Source organism: Ziziphus jujuba, chromosome 9, assembly GCF_031755915.1.
Source record: "Ziziphus jujuba cultivar Dongzao chromosome 9, ASM3175591v1".
NCBI classification, from domain to species: domain Eukaryota; kingdom Viridiplantae; phylum Streptophyta; class Magnoliopsida; order Rosales; family Rhamnaceae; genus Ziziphus; species Ziziphus jujuba.
Window position 1 is genome coordinate 17,898,711 of NC_083387.1, and position 27,097 is coordinate 17,925,807.

Genomic DNA, 27,097 nt, shown 5'->3' on the forward strand with positions numbered 1-27,097 from the left:
ATCAATGAATAAATTACTTGTAAAATTTGTTTCTTTATTAGAACTTTTTTTCTTATTTTAACTTCAATTTCAAAATTTGTTTCTTTATTAGAACTTTTTTTCTTATTTTAACTTCAATTTCAATATCCTTTTTCTCCTTTTTATTGTGCATACATTCTTCAAATCAAACATATTCTTTTTTTATTTCTTTTTATTTCTTTCTTTTCCACTAAACCCCCAAACTTATTTTTCTTCTTATTGCACATTCAAACCTCCAATTTACACAAAAATGCATACTAGAGCCAAATTCACCAAATACTTAACCTCCAAACTTTATTTATTTATTTTTTTTCCTTTTTCTCATTTTTTCTTTTTCAACACTCAAACAAGCTCACAAGCATATATTCATATCAATTCAATTAAAGCTCTCTTTGTAGTATGTTCAAGGTAGGAAAAAGAAATTTAATGCTCAAAAAGGGTAAGTAAATGTGCTTTAATGAAGAAAAGGCTCTAATACATCTTTATGCATCCTAAAGGCTCAAATAAGGTACTAGTGGAAGATAATGTATTAGGTTGGCTTGAAAGGCTCAAACTTAAACAAAGATGGCCTAAATCATGTTCTTAGTAATGCATTCACCTAGGATTTCGCCTCAAGCAATAATCAAGCAAGTTCTAGAGTTCAATTAATAATAAAGTATTCTAATTCATGCAAACCTTCTTCAAAACACAATCTAAATTATGCATTATTGATTATGTGCTCAAAATTTATTGAAAGTAACAATATGTGAATTCAAGCATTTAGGCATACACAAAAACAAATCCACCATCTAAAACCAATTTATTTTCAATCATAGTCTTATCATTGGCTCATTAAAGTACTTAAGAAAACACCACAAAAACAATTTTTTTTTTTTAATAATGAAGGAAAATAGAGACTAAAACTAACATTTTTGAAAACTTATAAAAACACTTAAATGGACAAGATTTAAAAGATGCAAAGCATGCTTTTCACCCCCAAACTTAAAATGAACAATGTCCTCATTGTGAAAAACATAAAATAAAGCAAAAGTAAATAAAAGGTAAAGAATACTCCCCTTTAAAGACATGGAATGTTCCTCGTAATGTGAAAACTTGAGAAAAACCTACATGTTGCATTTTCCCTTCACACCACGCGGCCAAAAAGAAGGGCATGTATCCATACAATTTAATGTACTCCAATGCATATTCAAGGTGGTTATACTCCAAAAACCTAACTTTAGACTTGAAATTCTCAACATTCATCTTTTGCTCTTTTACACCTAAACATCTTAAAACCTTGCAAAAAATCAAACAAAACACATCAAAACAACCTAAAAACAAGAAAACAACTAAAAACAACTAAAATAAATAGATAAATATAAGGTAAAGAAAGAAACTTGGGTTGCCTCCCAAGAGCGCTTGTTTAAAGTCATTAGCTTGACTCCTCCCTTTAACTTAATTAAGACCATCCAAGTAGAGGCTAGTCTCAAGCACTCCACCTTCATAATATGACTTCAGCCGCTGCCTATTCACCTTAAAACTTTCATGTCCCGGTTTGGTGATTTCAATTGCTCCACTTGGAAAAATTTGTACAATATCATATGGTCCACTCCATCTTGATCTTAATTTACCTAGAAACAATTTAAGTCTAGAGTTATAAAGAAGTACCTTTTGTCCAACATGAAAGTTCCTCTTTTTAATCATCTTGTCGTGCCATCTCTTTGTCTTTTCTTTGTAAATCTTTGCATTCTCGAAAGCATCCATTCTAAATTCTTCAAGTTCATCCAATTGCAATAGCCTATTCTTGCCCACAGCCTCTTGATCAAAATCGAGAAACTTGGTTGCCCAATATGCTTTATGCTCTAATTCCACGGGAAGATGACATTCCTTACCAAAAACCAGTTTATACGGAGAAGTACCAATGGGGGTCTTGTAGGCGGTCCGGTATGGCCAAAGTACATCATCTAGCTTTAAGCTCCAATCCTTTCTTGAAGCATTGATCATCTTCTCCAAAATCCTCTTTATTTCCCTGTTTGAAATTTCTACTTGCCCACTAGTTTGTGGGTGGTAAGGAGTAGCAATTTTATGTCTAACACCATATTTAGCAAGAAGGGATTCAAATTGTTTGTTGCAAAAATGAGTGCCACCATCACTAATGATTGCTCGGGGTGTACCAAATCTAGTAAAAATGTATTTTTTAAAAAATTTCACTACAATTCGTGCATCATCAGTAGGTAGTGCACTAGCTTCAACCCATTTAGAAACATAATCCACAGCAACTAAAATATATTTATTACCACAAGAAGAAGGAAAAGGACCCATGAAATCAATACCCCAAACATCAAGCAATTCTACCTCAAGGATATTCTTCAAAGGCATCTCATTCTTCCTTGATACGTTCCCGGTTCTCTGGCACCTATCACACCCTTGCACATAAATATTAGTGTCTTTAAACATAGATGGCCAATAAAATCCAGAATTTAAAATTTTTGCTATGGTTTTTCTAGTCCCAAAATGCGCCCCATACTCACTAGAATGACAACTTTTAATAATGGACATTGTCTTTTCTCTAGCAACACACCTCCTAATTATACCATCGGCACACTTCTTATAAAGATAAGGGTCATCCCAAAAGTAATACCTACTTTCCTTAAGAAACTTATGCTTTTCATATGGTTTTTTCAAACTAGGCGGCATAACATTAGTAACCAAATAATTAACAATGTCAGCATACCAAGGTACATCAAACACACCATCAACCTTAAACACTTTCTCATCTGGAAAACACTCTTCCATGTCTCTTTCTTCTTTTTCCTCACTCAATTCCAACCTAGACAAGTGATCAGCTACTAGGTTTTCTACTCCTTTTTTATCCAAAATTTCTAAATCAAACTCTTGAAGTAACAAAACCCATCTAATTAACCTAGGTTTAGACTCTTTCTTACTCATGAGGTACTTAATTGCACTATGATCGGTATAGACAATGGTCTTAGAACCTAACAAATATGCTCTAAACTTATCAAAAGTAAAGACAATAGCAAGCATCTCTTTCTCAGTAGTAGCATAATTAAGTTGAGCATCATTCAAAGTTCTAGAAGCATAATAAATAACATGCAGTTTTTTTATCTTTCCTTTGTCCCAAAACAGCTCCTATAGCATAATCACTAGCATCACACATAATTTTAAAAGGTAGATTCCAATTAAGAGTACACATAATGGGAGCACATATTAATTTTTCTTTCAAAAGATTAAAAGCATGCATGCATTCATCATCAAAAACAAAAGGAACATCTTTATTCAACAAGTTACAAAGAGGTTTAGTTATCTTGGAAAAATTCTTAATAAATCTCCTATAAAAGCCCGCATGCCCAAGAAAACTCCTAATACCTTTTATTGAAGTAGGTGGAGGCAATTTCTCTATAACTTCTATTTTAGCTTTATCTACCTCAATTCCCCTTTTAGAAACCTTATGACCTAAAACTATGCCCTCTTGAACCATAAAGTGACATTTTTCCCAATTAAGCACAAGATTCGTTTCTTTACACCTTAGAAGAACCCTAGATAAATTTTGTAAGCAAGAAGTAAAAGAATCACCAAATACACTAAAATCATCCATAAAAATTTCAATGATATCTTCTACCATATTCGAAAAGATGGACATCATACACCTTTGAAAGGTTGCAGGTGCATTGCATAAACCAAAAGGCATCATTCTATAGGCAAAAGTTCCATAAGGACAAGTAAAAGTATTCTTTTCTTGATCATCAGGGGCAATAGCTATTTGATTGTAACCGTTATAACCATCTAGAAAACAATAATATTCCTTACCGGCTAACCTTTCTAACATTTGATCAATGAATGGCAAAGGAAAATGGTCTTTTCTAGTGGCCTTATTAAGCTTCCTATAATCAATACACACTCTCCACCCAGTAACTAACCTAGTAGGAATAAGCTCACTCTTATCATTCTCTTGCACAGTCATCCCACCTTTCTTTGGAACTATTTGAATAGGACTTACCCAATTACTATCCGAAATAGGATAGATAATCCCGGCATCTAAAAGCTTTAAAATCTCACCATGAACCACTTTCTTAAGATTAGGATTAAGCCTCCTTTGATGTTCTACAGTCGGTTTATGGTCTTCCTCCATAAGTATTTTGTGCATACAAATAGAGGGGCTAATACCCTTAATATCAGCTATAGTCCAACCTAGTACAGTTTTATGTTCTCTTAAAACTTCTAAAAGTTTGGCTTCTTGGTCCTCACTAAGGGCGGATGAAATTATTACCGGATGGGTATTATTAAATCCTAGAAAAGTATATTTTAAATGACTAGGTAGTGGCTTCAAATCAATTATAGGTGGGTGCTCCACACTCGGTATCTTTCTAGGTCCACTCTCACCTAAATCCTCAAACTTTCCAATATAATCTACCTCACAGTGGGTGGCTATATCTATGATGTTACACTCTTGTTTTTCTTCTTCTGTACATGGTCCAAATAACTCACTCAATCCTAAGGGATCTAAATTACTTTCCTTTGCCATATCATTTACCAATTCATCACATGCATCGACAAGAAAGCAGCAAGAAATTTCATCAAGATGAGGAAATTTAACAACATTAGGGATTTGAAAACTTACCTCCTCATTGAGTACTCTAAGGGTTACTTGCCTTTATTGTACATCAATTAGGGCACGTCTGGTTGCAAGAAATGGTCTTCCAAGAATGATTGGAATGTTGTCATCTTCTTCCATATCAAGTATCACAAAATTTGCAGGGAATATGAACTTGTTTACTTTTACAAGTACATCCTCCAATATTCCCCTCGGCCTTTTGATGCTTCGATCTGCCATTTGAAGAGTCACTGTGGTAGGCTTCACATCTCCCACTCCAAGCTTCCTGTAAATGTTATATGGCATCAAATTAATGCTAGCACCTAAATCATAAAGAGCCATAAAATTATAATGTCCAATGTTACACGGGATATCAAAGCTTCCCGGATCTTTTAACTTGGGTGGAATTCTATGGTGTAACCTAGCACTACTCTCCTCACTCAACTAACTCATAATTCTCCCACCTCCTCTTGTTTGACAATATCTCCTTCAAAAACATAACATAGGAAGGCATTTGTTCTAAGGCATCTATGAAAGGGATATTTACATGCAATTGCTTAAATACATCAAGAAACTTTTTAAATTGATTATCTAACTTTGCATTCCTAAACCTAGATGGGAAAGGTGGAGGTGGGGTTTTCTTGTAGGCTTGATTCTTCTCCTCATCTTTGTTGGGCTTGTCAATAGGTTTGCTTAGGTAAGGTGCTGGTTCAACTTTCTTTGATCCAGTTGGTGAGCTCTCGGCCTCTCATGCATGTGGTGGTATGTACTTTATTGGTGGAGATTTCATGGCATCACTTGAACCTTCATCTTTTCTCCTATAAGCCTCATTATGCTCCACATTTGATTTTGAGTTGTCATGTGTGACCAAGTGTGATGTTGAGGCTATGGGGCTCTCCTCATCTTCATCACTAAGAATCACCATCCCTTTGTCACTTTCTTTAGGCCCGGCTACTTGCTTTCCACTTCTTAATGTAATGGCTTGAACCTGCTCCTTTGGGTTCTTCTCCGTTTGGCTTGGCAAAGTTCCTTGACTTCTTTGGAATTGCGTTGCTAATTGACCTATTTGGTTTCCCAAGCTTTTGATTGCAGCCATTTGGTTGTTGAACATTTGACTATGGTTTGTCAATTGTTGCTCAGTTCTCTGCATGAAAGAATTAGTATTATTAGATAACTCTTGCAAGGATTGTTCAAGTGAAGAAAATTGACTTTGAGCTTGAGAAGAATTTTGATTTTGATGTGCAAGTTGTGGCTTTTGGTAGAATGGAGATTGGAATTGTTGTCTTTGAAACCCTCCACTTTGTCCTTGATTAGACCCTTGCTGGTTGTTGTTACACCATGAAAAATTTGGGTGGTTCTTCCATCCTGGATTATATGTGTTAGAATATGGATTGTTTTGTTGCTTTTGGAAGTTCCCTACAAAATTAACATCATCATAAGCAAAGGGATTTCCAGCTTGGCAATTCACACTCTTATGATCATGAGCACCACATAAATCACAAAATAAAAAATTATTAGTAGATTGGATAGAATTCACCCCTATTTGACCAAATTGAGTGTTCAAGGTCTTCATGAATTGGGTTGCAAGTTGAGCTCCTAAGTTGTTAATATCAACGTCTTCCACGACCCTTACTTGACTTCTTCCATTTAGTCTCCTCTCACTTGGATATTGGTAGTTATTATGGGCCATCTCTTCAATTAATTCAAATGCTTATGATTGCCTCTTCTTCATTAAAGAACCTCCTGCAGCTGTATCTACCAATTATTTGTTACCATAATCTAGACCATTATAGAAAATCTGTACCTGTATCCATGTTGAAAAACCATGGTCTGGGCATCTTCTTAATAGTTCCTTGAAGCACTCCCATGCATCATACAAAGTCTCTTGTTCCCATTGACAAAAATTGTTTATATCACTTTTCAATTTTGCGGTCTTTGATGGAGGAAAAAATTTGTCTAGGAATTTTGCCTCCATAGCATCCCATGTAGTGATAGTACCTGCAGGTAAAGAATTTAGCCACACTTTTGCCTTTCTCTAAGAGACCAAGGAAAAAGTCTTAATCGAAAAGCATCATCAGAAACACCATTTTGTTTAGACATATCACATAATTGAAGAAAACTAGAAATATGCATGTTTGGATCTTCATGAGGCAAACCACAAAATTGAACATTATTAAGCAAAGAAGTAGTAGATGCTTCAATTTTAAAATTGTTTGCTTCAATGGGTGGTCTCCTTATGCAAGACAATTCACCAACTTTCTTGTGAGCAGCATACTCGCATATGGGCAAATCATCTTCCCTTTGGTTGACCGTTGCACCTTCTTGAGTTCCTTGGTCTATGCGTACCCAACTACCCCTTATGGCTTGTTTTCTAGGTGCTGGTTTATTTTCTAAGTCAACTTCCTCCTTGAACTCTTGATCACCACTATGACTCATACACAACACCTAATTCCTAAAAAGAGAGCAAGGAAAATAAATTAGAAAGAAAATTAGAAAATTGAACAAGAAAAAAAAAATTATTAGAATTCTAATGTTGCTAACTAATCTAACAATTAAAATCAATTAGCAATAAAGAAAAACAAACTAACACTTAACTAAAAGATAAATGAAAATAACTCTAGGAAATAATGAACCAAACGAAAAGAATGCAAAAAATTAAACCCTTTTGTGCAGGTATCCTTTTAAAGTAAACAATTATGCCAAACTAAAATTTCAACTAAAAGTAAGCTAAACCTAATCTTATTCAACCAAACAAATAAAAAATAATAATAAAATCCCTAAGTATGCTAGACTTGTAATCTAAGCACCAATAAATTAAAAACACAATTTTGGTTTCAACTACCACAAAATAAGTATTAAAAATTCAAAGCAAGTTGGCCAAACAAGCAAAGAATTAAAACCCTAGCATGCAACACTAAAACCAAAATTAAGAAACAAATATAAAAATTTAAAATAAGAAAACAATGATCAAAGTACTACTAAACCCAATCCGAATTAATATTAATGCCTTAATCCCCGGTAACAGCGCCAAAAACTTGATGTGTAAAATCAACTCGCAAGTGCATGAATCGTTTTCAAGTAATAAAGTGGAAAAATAGGGTTGTCATACCCAAGGGATTAAGAATTAAGTACCAAAGATAATTAGGTTTTGATAATATTTGAACTCAAATTTAAGATGGCAATTGAAAATAAACTAAATTAAACAAAAGCAATCAATTAAAATTTTATCAATTTCAAGTAAAGAGAGAGTTAAATTAATAATTATGAATACTAGGGCATTTGATTTCACCACTAACTATTCCAATTTAATTACTTAAATATGTGAATTTAATTAACTAGTAATTTTGCTAATCATACTTAATCATAAAATTTATCAAAAGTAGTTTCCACTCACAATTGATAATATTCACATAACCGAATTTATTCCTTCCAGCCTATAAATTAAATCATGCAAATTCATTAAGCATAGATTAAGCAAATAATATGGCATGAGACATAATTATTTTCCAAGAAATTATGCATTCATGTAAATCATTAGAGATCCATAATATTATCCTTTTCCAAGCTCAAATATTATTAAAATCATTCATTCCTTCTGGCCTATGAAAGCATTAAGCATACCAATGATTTATTAACAAAACATATTACTAATTAAATAAAACTCAACATATATTAAAGTAATTAAACCTTCATAATTAGGGCTACATCATAGCCCTAGCTATGAAAATTAGTTCATGGAAAAAATAAATTTAACATCCATAATTATTAAAAATAATAAGATTCACAATTAAAGAGAAAGAAAAAGAGAATAAAAACTATTGAAGAAATTCTCCTCCAAGAGCTCTCAAAGTCGTAGCCTTCTTCTCCAAGCAAGCCCACGTCTCTCTGCCTCCTCCAAGCTTTCCAATTGATCTTCTAAAACTCTAAAACTTTAAAACCCTATAACCCTTAAGAGAATCTTAGAATCTCTCAAAATTTGGTTTGTTTATATTTAAGGTTCCTAAAAGCTCTTAAATAACTCTCTAAACTTGTATATCTTCCTTCAATGTGGTGGGGGCTATATATATAGGACATTGAGAAGCTTTTTCTCTTTTTATTTTCAATGTGGGAGTCTTGGAAGATACCTTTTTTAGACCATGAAAAGGGTTGGACGGATTTCATGTATAAAAAGGAAACTTGATATTACTTGCTCTCCACTACTTTCCTTTTATCTAATTCCTCATAAAAAAAATAGTTAATTAGTCTAATTTACCCTTAATGAAGCATGTGACATGACATGTGCCTCATTAATGATAAATTAACCAATTATTGCCACTTGTTTTTATCTTGGCCCTCAAAGTGCCTTGATTCCCTCTTTTGATCAATGGTGGAGATTTAACTTGATTCCACTTAAAATTCTGATACATAACTGTTCAACCACCAGTTCATATGTGAGTGAACATATATGACAAAGGTTGGTGAGATTTTGAACTTCAAAAAATTGTTTTCACCAAATTGGGTAATGCTACTTTAACCTGATGAAAGGCTGGGATATCTTTATCCAAATTGTTTGATTTTTCACAGGTGGCATGTTAAAATGTTGATGATAAAATCTGTAGAAGACAAGGGTCAAAGGAATTGGGTAAAGCCTTCAACTCAGCTCAAACCCATGGGCCATAACTGCTGGAAATCTCAACAGTTATGTCAACTTGTAGCTGCATATCTTGGGCTTTGAAAATCCATTTTGAGCCACTTTTTTGCTATATTTTCCTTTACATGTCTATTACAACATATCCAAAAATCATAACCTGATTCTAACAACCCAAAACACACCACCCCCAACAATGGATTTATGTTGCTGGAGCTACAATTTCCAGCATATAGCCATTTTACAAAACAAAATCAATACCTAACAAAGAGATAATTCCTAAGCTAAATACAACAAAACCTAGGCATTCAAAAGACATTGAAAGGAACATAAAAAATAGACATAACTATTGCATTAGGTCATTCAAAAAAAGTTTTCTTGTGAAGCAAGGAAGAGGGTACAAACCTTGGTGGACTTCGGCTTGCACAAAGGTGGCAAGATTACCACTTTTTCAACACTCCTCATTGGTACTCTTGCAAGAAACATTAAGGAGAGTCTTTAATGCCTCAAATATGGTCTTTCCAAGTGGCTTTGTGAACACATCCGCAAGGTCTTCTCTAAATTCACATACTCCAAAGAAACTTCTCTAAGATCTTCAAACTCCCTGAAGGTATGATATTTTATTGGAATATATTTTATTCTTCTATGTTGTACTAGATTCTTGGCTATTGAAATTGTTGAAGTGTTGTCACATTTGATATGATTGGATCTCCTTGAGTATGACCAAGATCTCCCATCAACTTTCTTAACCAAATACATTGGGTTGCACAAGATGAGCAAGCAATGTATTCGGCTTCTGCGGTACTTTGAGCCGTTGTGGTCTACTTTTTGGTAGGCCAAGAGAAATGACCACTCCCAAGTGAAAACAAGTAGCCTAAAGTACTCATCATATTATCAATGCAGCCCACCCAATCACTTTCCAAATAACCAACAAGCTTCAACTCATCATATGCTTCATACCAAACTCCATAATCACCAGCGCTTTTAAGATACTTAAGAACTCTTTTGGCACCTTTAAGATGAGTTTGGGTGGATGCTTATTTGTATCTTGAAAGAACACACGTGGCAAACATAATATCCGGCCTAGATGAGTACACATAAATTAAACTACCAATCCAAGATTGGTAAAGAGTAGGATTTTCCTTCGCCGTGCCATCCTCCTTTTGGTACTTCTCTCCTTGGATCATTGGAGTGCTCATTGGATTGCATTCTTCAAGATTAAACTTCTTCAAAAGATCTTTGATGTACTTTTCTTATCATATAAATATTGTTCTTTGACATTGCATCACTTTCATACCAGAGAAGTAATTCATGAGATCCAAGCAAGACATCTCAAACCCTTTTTCAAGTTCATCTCTTAGCTTGTCTACATTCCTTAGGTCCTTACCAGTGACCAACAAGTCATCCACGTACAAAGAGACCACTACCATGCTTCCTTCAATCCTCACATATAAGGTGGGTTCATTTTGGCTCCTCCTAAAGCCATGTCCAAGCAAGTACCATCAAAACCTTCCATATAAGGCTTTGTGAAGCTTATAAACCTCATCTTCATGCCCTTGAATCACATAGCCCCCGAGTTGCTTCACATATACTTCTTCTTGCAACACACCATTCAAGAATACTGATTTTACATCCAAGTGAAACACACTTCATTGCTTGGTAACCGAAAGAGCAAAGATGAGTCTAATGGTTTCCATCCTTGCTACGAGTGCAAATGTCTCCCCACATTCAACTCTGGCTTGTTGTGCATAATCCTTGACCGCTAACCTAGCCTTGTGTTCGCAATGGTGCCATCATTTATCATTTATCATTTGATAAATATTAATAGTATAATGATATTTATCATTTGATAGATATCTTTGTAGATTAATTAGTACCTCTTATTATAAAATACGAAAAGAATATATGACAAGAGAAAGAAGAAAAGGATGAGAGTTATTATATTATTGAGAGTGATTCACAATGATGGAGGGGGTATTATTTTTATACTCTTCCATTACATATAATTACAATAAAATAGAGATAAATAACTAAAATAAATAAGAGATAATATACAAATTGTACCTATATTATCTCAAGGGATAATAATTATCCATATTTGATATTATGATGATCTAGATAATATCATATAACACATCTAATATTATTCATTTTGAAATTGATTTTTTTTTTCCGATTATCCATTTAATTGTTTTTTCAAAATAAATAAAAGAATTGTCCATATAATCATCACCAAGACAATTGCATGTAACTTTGGTATTTTTCCATGATTATCATCTCAGTTGCCCCACACAATCCTATACTCTCACACAACCACAAAATCACGAATGTCATTTCAACTCTTAGCCACAAAAAAATAAAATAAAATAAAAATAAAAATAAAATTTCGACCATCGAGAATTCTCCACTCAATTGCCCATACATATAACCTTTTATTCTATAATTCTCCAAAGGAGGTGCATCAAACAGTTGCTATACGAGAAGCTGCTGCAGCGATGAGCAGCTGAAGCTTTTTTTATTTTTTTATTTTTATTTTTTTATTTTTATATTACAAATTTTTATTCTTTTTCAACAAAAAGAGAACATAATTTTGTATTTTTTTAAAAGCACATGGCCAAACAGTCCCTAATTAATTAGGCACTGTCTTTCTCAGTTATTTAAATTAGTACATAAAGAGTTTTTTTTTTTTTTTTTTTTCTTCTGACCGGTGGCTTAGACTCCATTAGGAATCCTCCATCTGCCTCTCTTACATTTGAAAACACCGACAGATCATAGTGAATGTTTGAAAAGCTTGAGATCAACAACAGAGATGGAGAAGGAAACGAGAACCTACAAAGCTCACGTTTTGGTACTACCCTACCCTACCCAAGGGCACTTAAATCCCATGCTCCAATTCTCCAAGCGTCTAATCTCTAAAGGACTCAAAGTCACTCTAGCAACCACTATTTTTGTTTTCAATTCCAAACATGCGCAGGACCCCCCGAGCAACTCGATCGATGTGGAGACCATTTCCGACGGTCACGACACCTGCGGCCGAGCAGGGGCCAAGAGCATCAAGTACTACCTCACAACTTTCCAAGAGATAGGCTCGAGGACTCTGGCCGATCTAATTACAAGACTCCGTGATTCGGGTCGCCCTGTGGATGCACTGGTTTACGATTCTTTCTTGCCTTGGGCACTCGATGTAGCGAAGCGGTTTGACCTTGTCGGAGCAGTGTTCTTCACTCAGTCTTGTGCCGTAAACAGTATATATTACCATATTCATAAAGGTCTTCTTCAGCTTCCGTTACCTGGTCCAAAATTTTCACTTCCTGGTTTGCCTTCCCTTGAACCTTTTGAAGCTCCATCTTTTGTTTATGCTCCGGAATCATACCCAGCTTTTTATGATATGGTGCTTGGTCAGTTCTATAATATAGATGACGCGGATTGGGTACTTTATAACACCTTCTACGAATTGGAGAAAGAGGTATCATACATTCACTTTTCATTTATTTACTCATTATATGTATAAATGAAAATTCTCTTAAGAAGGATCCTGTACTTATTGTTAAAGTAAGAATTTTCCCTATTAGTGCTAATAAGATGTCAAACTCACATAAATGTTAAGAATTGCGCTAATAGGCACCTGTTAGCACTTGCATGATGTTTGTAACCTTAACTTTGGTCTCGAAGATCCTGCACAAAGAGTCGAATTCACATTATAAATGTGTACATATAGATACATATTATTTGATATATATTTAGGTTTGTAACTTTTATTTTCTTTATTGTTTAATTTGTTGCTTCATTAGGTTGCGGAATGGATGGAAAAGCTATGGCCATTAAGGACCATAGGTCCCACAATTCCATCAATGTACTTGGACAAAAGACTTGAAAATGATAAGGATTATAGCATCAATCTCTTTAAGCCCAATAATGGAGCTTGTATGAGATGGTTAAGGGCAAAGCCAAAAGGTTCAGTCATCTATGTTTCATTTGGGAGCCTTGCGGCACTAGAAGAAGAGCAAATGATAGAACTAGCTTGGGGTTTAAAGGGAACAAATTACTACTTTCTATGGATTGTTAGAGCACAAGAAGAGGACAAATTGCCCAACAAGTTCAAGGAAGAGATATCGGAGAAGGGTTTAGTGATAAGCTGGTGTTCACAGCTTGAGGTTCTTGCTCATGAATCTGTAGGATGCTTTGTCACGCATTGTGGGTTCAATTCCACTCTCGAGGCACTGAGTTTGGGAGTTCCAATGGTGGCCATGCCACAATGGACCGACCAGAGAACCAATGCAAAGTATGTGGAAGATGTTTGGGAAGTGGGAAAAAGAGCACGGCCAGACGAGAAAGGAGTTGTGAGAAGGGAAGTGATAGAGTTATGCATAAGGGATGTGATGGAGGAAAGAAAAGGAAAACAGATGAAGAAAAATGCGTGGAGGGATATGGCCAAAGATGCGGTTAGTGAAGGTGGTAGTTCGGATAACAACATTGATGAATTTGTGAGCAAGCTAGCAGCTTCGTCCAAGTGTTATACTAAATTACAGGCCTCGTTTGGTGCACCACATTGACTGGCACTATCATTTGAGATTGTATTAGATAATATTGTACTTTGTTTGGCAACTGCTATAGTAATTCATCCACTGAGAATACAACTTTTGTGTCCTGGATTCAAACTTTAATCCAGAATAAAATAAAAAAATCCCCCCTCCTCCAATATTATAATCACATAGAAAAAACAAAAAACAAAAATTGGCATCACTCCTCCCTGTCCCAGATCTAGTTTGATTTTTTAGTTTCTTGTCAAAAAATATGAACTACTCAGAGGAAGTGTATTTTTTTGTATGTGTGTTAATAATTTTTTATAAAAAAATATTTTTAATTATAATTGACCTATTTAATTTGGCAATAGAATTTCTCTGATACTGCATTATAGGGGTATGCAAAAAATAACCAACCGATGAAATCGTACAATTCAATCCAATCCAAGTTGTTTTGATCAATTTTTTTTTAATATAATTGGATTGGATTGATTTTTAAAATTAAAAACTAATTATGAATTTGGTTTGATTCGATTTCTCAAATGAAAAATCAAAATCGATCCAAATCAAACCGATTAACCATAAAATATGATAAAATTATATATATTTAAATTTTACGTCATTATCTATACATTCTAGCTTTGTTATTGTATAAGCTTAAAAGTTTATGTGTCATTATTTTTACGTTTAAACTTAAGTTTTTTGTTTTAGTATTTATAAATTTTTATGTGTTATTATTTTTCTTTCTTTTTTTTTCTTTTCAACAATATGTCCATAAAATGAAAAAAATACAAATTTTATCTAATAAGAAAGCCCAAATTGCTGTCCAAAATTTAAAACAAAATGCTCAAAAGTTTTTTAAAAAAAATCCAAAATTTTTTTAAAAAGTCCAAATCCAAAACCGATCTAAACTAATTACTAATTAAATAAGATTGGATTGGATTTTATGTATGGAATGATTCGGTTTGGATTGAAAATTGAATTGATTCGATTTTTCTCAAATTAGATCGGTTTGGATCTATGAAAACCCCTTCTGTATAAATGAAATCTTCAATAATAAAATGCTGATTAAATATTATAACCTTTTAGAATTCATTTATGAAGTCTATTGCGCTGCATAGAAAATAATAGAAAAATCATAAATTCAAATGTTTTAGTACAATATAATTTTCCTTTAAAAAAAAAAATTACTGTATAGACTTTTCTTGTCCTGTGTTTTCTCCTACTTAATATATAATTAATTAGAGTTATTAATTAGAGTTCAAAATAATTACATAGGGATTATAGATTTAAATTATTTTATTTATATATTGATTCAATAATAATAAGTTATTTACTTTTTAAAATATCAACCAAGTTAAATAATTTAGTTGAAAAAAATTATATAATAATGTAAGAAAAAAAAAACTAATTTAGATAACATATTTATCCTCCTAATAATGAAGAGAAATTTAATTTTAGAAAAATACTAAAATAAAAAACCAATAGAGTACAATCCATTTTTGCACCAAATATAGTATAATTATTCATATAGTCTGGTTCAACATTGTTCAATCGAATAGTATTCAAATTTAGTTTAGGATTATTGTATATTGTGAAAGAATTTTTATTACTAAAGCAACAATCAGTTTTTCTGTGAATTTGATAAGTATATGATAAATTCTTATTTCAAAATTAGTAAAAGTTACAAAATTAAAATTTGAGCATTTGATAAGTAATTTATTTAACTGTTATAGTTGTATATAATGGTCAAATTTTGATAATTGAAGAATCTAAATTTCATAAGGTTACCAAACACTTCACTTTGTAGAATATTCTTTTATAATCAAATTTAGCAGATCTAAAAGCAATATCAAACCCGCTTTCACTATAGTTCATTAAGTTATATATACCATGGTACAATCTTATATATTAAACGAGCCGGCAACGTTTCCAATTAATGTTCTAGCATCTGCAATGTAAGCTTGGTTAAGTTTGATTGAATTCTTTTCTTCTTTATACTTAACTTCATGGTGAAGGCAATTATTCTAGTAAAAAAGATGTAAATCTTTATTAAAATGAGATAGTTCAATGTACTTTCGTAATTAAAAACGACAATATCCCATAATATGTCTATATTATTATTAAGTTTTAGATAAAGATATAAAAATTAGATTTAGGATGAAGCTCCTTATCCTTATACCTACCCCTAAATAATTAATATAACAATAATTGACACCAAACTAGTTGTCCCCTAAAAGTGTCACATCTCAAAAAGAGATCGTTGATTCAATTATCACAAATGGTACAATTCGTGAATCAATTATTACAAATGGTACAGTTCGTGAATTATGAATTAAATACCAAAAAGAATTGTTATTTGGATCAGTTTTGAAAATTAAAAATCAACTATCAGTTTTGTTTGAATTCTATGATGAAAATCCAACATAAACGATTCAAATCAAATTGATTAGCAATATAAATAATAAAAATATATATATATCTAAATTTTATGTTATAGTTTTTAGCTTTAACTTATGCTTTTTTTTTTTTAATATTTTTGTATTTTTATGCATTGGTTTAGATTGAATTTCATATATAGATCGGTTCGATTTGGGTTGGAAAAAACAAAACCAATTACTTATTGGATTAGATTTAGGTAGGTTTCTAACCAATGAACACCCCTAAGGACAAGTGCAGAACACCAACAAACTACCTTACTTATAAAACTCACTTGTTATCCAATCCCATATTACACGGATATAGTTTGGTGATCATTCAAATATAATAATAGTTATTTTCTTAATAATCAAGATATTTATAAATGGATTGTCTTTATAGCTCAAAAGAATTCTAAAATTAAACATGCTCTAGAAGAATAACCTCAGTGTGGATGACTCCTTCAAAAGTTTGAATAAAAAAGCTCCATACCAAAACTCCATTGGAGTTAGGACATTACACTTAATGTTTGCGATAAATTATAAAAAAAAAAAGAAAAAGAAAAAAAATCTCTAAGGTTTTGAATAAATCATGTCTCCGTTTCTAATAGTCTAATATACCCTTGTATCCTTACTAAGGTTAAATTATTTTTAAATTCTTTTCGTTTCTTTATTTTTTTGGTAATAATTAATTAAAAGATTTCAATTTTTTTTCGTTTGTTTAAATTAAATTTTATTTAAACTATGTGATAATTTAAAAGAAAAACTATATGATAATTTTAATTACATGATATTTTTTAAATTGCATATTTGACTAAAATATTTGGTTAAATATATTTTTAAACAAATTTATCATATATCTAATTACATATGTTTGATAAATTATAATACATTTAATTAAATATATTTGACAAATTATCACTTGGTTAAAAAAACCTTATTAAATTCATCACATATTTTTTAAAACTAAAAATGTTAGGAATCGGCCTTTCCTAAGATCCTACCATGATGACGTTAGTTACCCTAATACCATTATATGGTCATACGCAGTCCAATATTTATATTTACTTAGTACTATTCATCAAATCATCAATCATTCCTCCATCTTAGGAAGGACTATGTCAAACCACCAGGAAATCAATAACATTAACAACTTTAAAAACTATGTAATTCTAATCAGAAATACCTTAACCTCAACATAACATACAATGGTAAACTCAATTAAATTTCTAGTATATGTCATTAAATCCCATCACTACAACACATCCTAACCGCAATGACAAAATTAAATTAAATCCAATTAAATTTTTAGTACATGTCATACTTAACCTCATTAGTGCTTGGACAAGATTAATAAGTCCACATACAATAATAAAAACTCCATAAAAGAAACCATACATACCAACATGATCATAAGGAACACTCAACATTCTTTGCTTAAATAAACAGACACACAAACATATATATAACCACAACAAAAACTGCAATGTATATAATGTAGGGCTTAGGCTTCCAATAAAACAATTTAGGTCCTAACTAATAGGCAACTAACACATATAAAGAGCAAATCAGTATATGTTAGCCATCTATGAATTATTTAACTAACACATACCAAGAACAGGCGTGTTAAGGAAAACAGAGCCCACTACACATACGATGAACTCATCATTGTATGTTGGACAAGTAAATAATCATAACACCATCCAAATCAAAACCATAATAACTCCATGTCAATAACCATAGCCTTGAATTTGACCTTTAGTGACCAAACCAAATCTTGATGTTAGACTTGTCTGTCCTCAATCAGTGATAAATCATGAGGCTATAGATTAGCTTTTCCTATATCCCTATATGATCAATCTTTAGTCCTTAAGTTGGTCAAATTAAATTTAGAGATTGGAAACGATTCCATTTATCAAAATTAATATATAATCAATCATAATCAAATCACATCAATATCAATCGACATATCCATAAATCTCAGGTTAGCCACCTCATTTTATATGAATTTAAAAACATTTACCAAAATCAAAGGCCAATGCATGTTATTCCAAAAACCACTCTAAAAAAATCTGTTTCCATAAAACAGGTTCAAATTGTGTACTCAATGTACGTTTATGCACGATATAGATGCATATATAATTCTATAAATTCACATATAGGCCCACTCATAGTACAACTCTTGGTACTCCTATCCAATAAAGAGGCCCCTCCCATCCAATTCTGGGCTAATGCTCCCTCTTTTGTTTAAATACCAATAATTAAATTAGTGTCCAGTTCATCTTTCTCAATCGAAATCATACCCATACACTTATACAATAGAGGAGTGGAGAACAACCCAACTTATTTGTGATGACCCGTCTCAAAATTTAAAAATAGAATTCAAATTTTATTTGGTTTGTTTAGGATCAATTAGTTAGATTGTTAGTTGGTAAGTTTGACTTTTTATTGGTCAATAATTTTGGTTTATTCAGTACACCATAGTGTAGAGCTCATCGATATGGGTTCGTGAACTAGCAACACATTTAATTCTAAGTTATTGTCAGAAAATTATGGTTTTAGTAATTTTTTAAATATATTATTTATCTGTGTCCAAACCAATCTTGAGTCTTATCTTTTAGTGGACCCTAAGCCTAAATATATGCACTAGGGAGCGTGTCCAATAGTAACTAAATGCGAATTACCTGTTGTCCTTAAACCTTTGAAAGCAACCAAATAGCCCATCGACCCATGACTCGTTTCCACCATCAAATTGAGTTGGCTGATTTTCACCGTTTCTTGACCACCACTATTCATATGTCTAGCCACCATGATAGAGCACTAAACAATGATTAAACCCATCAAATTTAACAATCTAATTCTATCAAATGTGCCATGATCAACCCAAAGAAGTCACAGTAGCTCGTCGCAAGTTGTTGGGGGCTTGGCTTGATTTTGGCGTTTCAACTTGACCCTTACCTACCATTTTTGGACCTATAACTCATTTCTGGCCTATTTTTACCAAAATTTCTCACCATTTAAAAGATCCATCAAGATCAAATTTAACCAAATTTTCCAACATGTTTTCCTATCACTAGCATTGTTTTTAGACCAAACCAACCCACTTAAACTAATCAACTCTAGGTTCATATAGAGTGGTTTAAATTGGATTACAATTATTAAAAAACCATCGATTTGATTCAGATATAGAGTTGGACGTGTGAAAACGGACCCAACCAAACCAGATGTAATATAATTAAAATAATTTTATACGTAAGTTCTTTTTCTTTTGTTTGGATGATGAATAGAAATTAGAAATCAAAATATGTTTAGAGACTTTTCCTTTTTCTTATGTGAATGGATTTTTTTTTTAATTCAGTTATCTTAATAGAAGTACATGGCCTAAAATTTAGAAATTTAAATTTGAATATGTGCTAAAATTTGAAAGAATGTAGTTGAAATTAGTTAAAATTTAAAAAAAAAAATTCAAAACCCAAGCCCAACCAACTAACCAACCCAATCATATTTAATTTAGGTATGTTCAATTTTAGAGCTAACAATGGCTTAGCTTGGACTGTTATATTAGGTAAATCAAACAATTTAGCTTGGGTTAGGTTTTAGTTCAAAATTGAACCATTCCATGCCCACCCTTAATCAATCACCTTTGCTACACCTTCTTAGTGATTGTACATCAAAGTTTCAGATTTTTCTTGCTTCTAATTGTGTTGTGAGTTGATGATCATGGCAACACTAAATCCTCAACAATAAGGCCAAAAACTTGATTATTTCGACTCTTGCAAGTGCACGGATCGTTCAAATAATAAAGCAAGTGAATAAAAGTACATGAGGATTGGTTTATAAAAGTTTAGTTTCTATTTTAATAGGCACTAAAGATTTTCATAAGTTAATTTTATCTAGGAAACCATAAGTCAAAAGCAATTCAAAATAAATTCAAAACTAAATTAACAATTAAAATGAAAAATAAAAGCAAACATGACAGGATCTGCTCCTGGAACCCTTCCAGGATCTTCTAGATGGTCCCGCCTAGTGAAGTCCTACTGGACAATCCCTAAAGGATATCCAATGGAACCCCACTTAAAACGTGGAAAACGAACAATGTGCATTAACAATAATACATCAATATATATATATATATATATAAAACCACAACTGCATAAAAAGTCCACAACTAAAGTTCACAACCAGCCTATCGTACCATAGGTCATAACTACACACATATATAATATGGTCTCTGCTGAGTCCAATATTTAGATCAGAGTATTCTAAGAGCGTTAACAAAGTTTAGAAGTACAAGTGAATAATAAATGAGTTCAGAAAGATAAGGATAAAATAAAGAAAGGATAAATGCTGCTTCTATCGTGGAAAGAACAAAGTAACAAATGGTGCACGAGATAGACTACTACTAACTGCCTAAACCTAGGGGAATGAATTTGAAACAAATAAAATGTGAGATAAAGAATTCTCAGTGAGTGGAACGGTATAATAGAAAAATAATAATTTATTTCTATATAACTTTCTCTCAAAACCTCTCGTTCCACTCGTTTGAAAAGTTTTCCGTTTAAAAATCGTTTAGTAAAACTCAAACTTCTACCATAATTTAATATCATAAAATCGATGCTCAAAGGTATGAAGTGAACGATCAATATAATATTACAAAATCTCTTAATCCAGATATAAATATTGGGCATAAAATATTATAAACACAATTTCATGAAATAATTGTAAAAGTGTAGTAATAACCACCATATTTGAAAAACCATCAATATACTCAAAACATATACAATGTACCATACGATATACAAAACTATAAACTATGGGATACACCCACTGCACGACCCTCAATATACGAAAGGTATCATTGAAATAATAAGCTGTCGGATGTCCCAACCTCACGGCCCATGGCAATAATAAACCGTCAGGTGAAACTAACATCACGACACCGTGGCAATAATAAATCGCAGGGATAAACCCAACCTCATGGCCCGTGGTAATAATAAACCGTCGGGATGAACCTAATCTTATGGTACCATGGAAAACACTGGTACTATATGGTACATCAATTAAAAATAAGTAATACAGTATCCTTAAAACAATCTTGTAAGATCATATATACTTTTCCAAACAATATTGTATCATAAATCATAATTTAATATTCAATTTCAATCGTTTATTTAAATATTTTTAAATTTTCAAATCATCATTTCATGCTAAACCAGAAATACCATAGTGAAATATATTTACCATAAACTAATTTTGAGCACATGAAATTATAAAATATTTGAACATGCTTAAAATCATATAATTTTCAATCCACTTCTCAAATCAGTTATTTTCCAAAACGATTTAAAATCTCAATTCAAATTTCAAGATATTTAAATACCACAAGTCCATTTATGAACTCATTAGAATTGAAAACTGTTTAAAATATTGTCAAACGTCACATAAAATGATGACACATATATGTAAAATCAAATATTTATATATGCATAAACCAAACATTTCAACGTAAAATATTCGAAGCACATATATACTATTCTATATATCCAAAATATTTTAAAATAATATAACCACTCACAGTACTGCAGATGCTCACTTCTGCTCCTCTGCAAGATTGCCTCCAGGCTCAACTCGAGTACCTGTAATATAATAAAATATTTCTCAGCCCTCAATAACTAAAACAAAGACACTTATATGACCTAAATGTCTTAAAATGATTTATACCACTATAAAATTACATAAATTGGACACCGAACGGTCCAATTATACTGCATACCCTTAGGATCCGGTACCCAAAATTGGAGTTTTTAACCCGAAAGCTAATCTTTTGAAATTGAACATTCTAATGGGTCCTAATAATATTTAATTTCACTAATCAACCCTCAATTTTATCCAATTTAACCAATTTTGTCCAAACACAGTCCCAATTTCTTCGGTATTTAACTAATTGATCCAAAAATGAAAAAATTATCAAACGATGTTCGAAATTCATAAACTTTATAAGAAACACAATGGTGTGCTCACCTTGGTCCAAAAGTTCCTTCGGTGGCCCAAAAACTTGGTAGAAATCTCGGCTAAACTCCCCATTATCGTATCTCTCAAACAGTGAAGAATCTAGACCAAAAAAGCACGTAAATGAGTTCAGAGGGTCCAAAAATGGTGGGATAAGTGCATGAGTCAGCCTAGGAAGGTTGGAAAACATGACAATATTGTGACCTACCTCGTCGGCTGCCGTGAGCTTCGTGGCTCGATCTGGGCGAGTTCGTCGGCCGTTCATCGTGGATTTCACGGCCGAGCTTGCTACCATGTGCGCTTCATCCTAGGGTGGCGGTGTATATAGTGGATGGCCGGATTGGGTAAAAATAGCAATGACACGGTTGGATGGTAAACGAGTTCAAAACGACCTAGTTCAGACCCACGGGTATGGGGAGGAATTTCTCAAGGTTTGGGGGACAAAACTAATATTTTGGAATTTGTCTCTTGTTTGACACAATTTCCATGGCTTATATAGAGCCTTTGGCCACTGACAGATAAAAATTTTAGACTGATTTGGACACTGATATAAAACTTATGTTGAAAACTTCTTAAAAACATAATTTTTTATCCATAACTCAGAATTTGGTATGCCGGTAGTCTATGAACTCATATTGACAAGCTCTACACAATGGTACCTCAGTCAAATGAAAAATATTAACCATTGAAAAAGTCAACCTAAAATCCACATATAGTTCAAGTGGTCAAACCTATAGAACAGGAGTATTTTGGTACGGGTTGTTACAAAACACCACACAAATATTTTTGAAATCTATAAATAAAAGTTCTAAGACATTGTCTTCACTTAGATATAACATGTGACTGCATAATTTGGTTATTTATGACTAATTTTCACTCCAATTATTAACAAATCATTTCAAATTTCATTCAGTCCCTCTCCCAAGGTAAGCAAAATTTATGGAATATTAACTCAAAACGGAATTGGATCTTAATTCTATGAATTAACCATTCAATTAATCCCCTTTCAATTATCCAAGCTAAATCGGTTCTCCCAAACTCAACTAAAGCTAAGATTAAGGTTGCCTAAAATCTAAAAAGACTCTTTCATGCTCAAATTAGCTCTTAGAATGTGTTTTCCTAGTTCTTAATTTACTAAATTAGGTTTAAACAAGCTTTACTTATTTAATCTGTACAACATCTAACCAATTTCTTGGTCTAATTAGGTTTTTTAATTAATTCAAGGAAACATAAACAATTGAAGAAAAATTAAACCAAAAACAAACTAAATTATTTTATATAAATTAAGATCAAAGCTACATCAAAGTAATGAATCAAAGATCTAGCCACTCAGAGAAAGATAAACAACTTACAAAAACCAAATGGAATTCCATAGATCTAAACATTATCTTTACAAAATATTAGAAATTTAGAAAAGAGATTAAGAAGATGAGAATTCTTAATAGGTGATGGCTCTTCCAATTTAACTTGAAGCCTTGGTCTCTTCAAGAATTTCCAAATCCTGACAATTTCTCTCTCTAGAAAGACCTTTCTCACTCTAAAATTGTAGTGTATTTATGAAAAACATTTTTTTTCTTCGAAGTCTTACCTTTTTAGGAAAATATATAGCTATCTTCTCAAGAGCCTTTCTAATCCTTACCCTATTGAGTCTAATCTCATCCCTTTGATCTCTATCAAATGGCTTAAAAAGTGGCACACAAAAATCATGTGCTTCATGAAAGGCCAAGCCTTAAGGGGAAAACTGGCTTTAGGCCTGTATGCTTCCTGAAGTGAAGTGTACACACCATCTTCTTTTGATGGTAGAACCTCGGCTAGCATGTTCAGTTCCTTAGTGGAGTGTATATGCCAAGCTTGATGTATTTCACCATTTTAAAAATTAAAAGTGACTGTATACTCTTTAAATGAGAGTATGGATGTCCACCAATCAATCCATAGGGTATTTAATTCAACTCATTTACTCTGCTCTCAAGAAATAGCTTAGAAATGCCCCAAAGCTTCAACTTTTAGCAAAATCAACAAAATCCTCAATTGAAGCTTTTCCTACAAAAAGAAACAAAACATAAAAAATAATTAGATGATTGAGAAACCAAGCAAATAATTGAGCTTGAATAAGCTAGATTAGTGGTTAAAATGCTCACTAATCATGATGCCGCATTTATAGAGTGATATAGTGCAATTTTTTATTTTTTGTGAATCAAATTTAGTTTAGTGCTAATTTATATGAGACTTCTGGTTTTGGCTTTGAGTTTCAAATTTTTGAGAAATTTCTAGTGTTTACCGCACCTTAGGAATAGAAATTTCATGAACTTTGATTTTTGTTTGTTTTTTTTCTCTCTTAGGATCACTTTAGTTGCATTTTTTTTGGGGTCATTTTAAATTCATTTTTGTTAGCTTTAATTCGTTTAGATAGCACCTTATCTGTTGAAAAGTTAAAATTTTTTCTAAGTTTGCATGATTATTGTTTTTGCCACTTATAAGCTTTAGATTTGCATATTTTTTATTTTTCAAGTTTGAATTTAGTCCCTAGTTCATCAATAATTAAGTTATTTATTTTTTGATGCCCCATTTGTGTTTCTTGCACCATGTATATTAATTGAAATTGAATTTTTGCAAAATTTTGCTTGATTCATAGTGTCGGTGCGGAATTCAAGGTAAATTAGAGCTTAAAATTTCATTTTGATAGTTTGCACTTTAGTTTGGTTGCATTTACAGATATAATATGCGTTTTAAAAGTCTTACATAATTACAGTTGCATTCCATTATCATTTCCGTACATTATAGAATATTTTTGATTGTTGATTTTATTTTTCATTTAGTATATGGTTTAGATGCTTAGTTTTTATTTTGTATTTCTTAACTTTTAAGAAATTTCATTGAGGATTTAATTATTTATAAGAATTTTAATTTCATTAATTGATTGAGATTGATTTATCTAACTTGTGTTTTCTTTGTCATTTTAAGAACTTAATTTTGTTTCATTAGTGCTAGGATGCCAAAAGAGAACTAAGAGCTCAAAGAAAAGAAGCTGTAAGATAAAAGCAAGCTACACAATCTAGATGTTTACAAAAATAGTTTGAAGAATCTGATAAAGAGTAAGACACAATGACCGATCAAACACCACCAAGGAACGTTGCAAATCAACTGGGTACTCACAACAATAGGCCTAGTTGATTAAAGAACATGCAGCCCCAAAGAGACGAATTGACATCTTTTGCATTAGAAGGCTATCCGTTGACACCAATTTTGAAATTAGATCAATAACGATACAAATGTTTACCAATATTCAATTTGGAGGGTATGCATGTAAGGATCCATATGAACACCTTACTTATTTCTTATAAGTGTGTGATTCGGCCAAATATAGTGGAGCAAATGATTATCAGTCAAGGTTACTTCCTTATTCTTTAAAGGATACAACTAATACAACTAAGACATGATTAAATTTTCAATCACCACACACTATTGCTACATGGTATAAGCTTGAGGATAAGTTTTTGAATAAGTATTTCCCACCATCCAAGTCTGCCAAGCTAAGAAATGATATCAACACTTTTAGCCAAAAGGAATGGTGAACCTGTTAAAAAGGTGGTAATCTTGCCACCTTGTGCAAGCCAAAGTCCACCAAGTTTTGCACTCTCTTTCTTTCTTCTCAAGAAATGTTTTGTTGAATATCTTAAACCAATATTTATGTCTATGTTATATTCTCTTTTTTAATTTCTTTGGATTGCCTAAGTATTGTTGTATCTTTATTAGGAATTTTCCTTTTTTGTTGGGCATTATTATTTACTTGTAAAATGGTGATGTTCTAGAAATTGTGTTTCCAATAACATAGGTCCATTGTGGGGGCTGGCTTGCTCTGTGTTGTTTAAACCTAGTTATGAATTTTTGATATGTTGTAATAGACTTTAAAGGAAAATATAGCAAAAAGAATGTCTAAAAAAGGATTTGGGAAGACCTGGTTATGAATTTTTGATATGTTGTAATAGACTTTAAAGGAAATATAGCAAAAAAAATGTCTCAAAAAGGATTTGGGAAGCCCAAGATATGCAGGTTGCAATTTGACATAGCTGCTGAGATTTCCAGTAGTTATGGCCCACGGGTTTAAGATGAATTGGAGGCCCTACCCAATTCTTTTGGACTTGGTCTTCTCCAAATTTTATCTTCAATATTTCAACATGTCACATGTCAAAATTCAAGCAATTTGGATAAAGATATCCCAACCTTTTATCAGGTCAAAGGTGCTTTATCCAATTTGAAAGGAGGCAGTTTTTGGAATTTAAAATCTCACCAACCTTTACCATCTTTGTAGACCTACATGCGCAGCTGGTATTTTAACATTTTTTATCAGATTATTAAATGAAAATTTTGTATTTTTTGAATTTTAAACTTTATTTGGTCTCACACACACTTCACATGTGTGAACCAAGTTTTGTATATTATATAATACAAAAATGAAATGAAAAAATATGATTATTGAGCTTCCTAGTGTGTATGGCCTACTTTAGCATCTTCTATTCTTCTTTTTCTTCTTCTTCCTTCCAAATAAAAATCCTAACAAACTTCAATATCATCACACCACAAACAAACACAAAAATCACTTAAACACCAAACCAAAAATTAGATTAAAGGTTGTACACAAACCTAACATCTTGTGTACAGCACTCTTTACCAAGTGAACCCAAAACCACATCAAACTCCAACATGAACCTTTTCACGAAGTAAAGAAAAAAATTAAGGAATCGCTTAAGGAGTGTCCAGGCCATGGGGTGTTGGTATAGAGCCAAGCTCAAACCCTTTACATTGATAGAACTACATGAAGTATCATTGATGCTGCAGTGGGTGTAATACTTCTAAACCTAATGGAGGATCAAGCTTTTGACTTACTAAAAAAGATGGCAATGAAAGGTTCACA

General features: G+C 32.3%; 1 protein-coding gene and 1 non-coding gene across 2 annotated transcripts; both read left to right on the forward strand.

The window, feature by feature from the left end:
* Positions 1 to 6,429: 6,429 nt before the first annotated feature.
* Positions 6,430 to 6,536, forward strand: LOC112493476 (small nucleolar RNA R71). The gene has a single exon (XR_003057958.3). It is a non-coding gene; the product is annotated as a small nucleolar RNA R71 (small nucleolar RNA).
* A 5,266-nt stretch (positions 6,537 to 11,802) lies between these two features.
* LOC107427146 (UDP-glycosyltransferase 74G1) lies at positions 11,803 to 13,979 on the forward strand. The gene is made up of 2 exons (XM_016037498.4): positions 11,803 to 12,702; positions 13,028 to 13,979. Exons 1-2 carry the CDS (start codon positions 12,046 to 12,048, stop codon positions 13,787 to 13,789), a joined length of 1,419 nt encoding a protein of 472 aa, XP_015892984.3. The 5' UTR covers positions 11,803 to 12,045; the 3' UTR covers positions 13,790 to 13,979.
* Positions 13,980 to 27,097: the final 13,118 nt, after the last annotated feature.

Coding starts and splice junctions, on each gene's coding strand:
- LOC107427146 (XM_016037498.4), top strand. CDS start 12,046: ATGGAGAAGGAAACGAGAACCTACAAAGCTCACGTTTTGGTACTACCC. Junction 12,703..13,027: donor TCTACGAATTGGAGAAAGAG/GTATCATACATT, acceptor TTGCTTCATTAG/GTTGCGGAATGGATGGAAAA.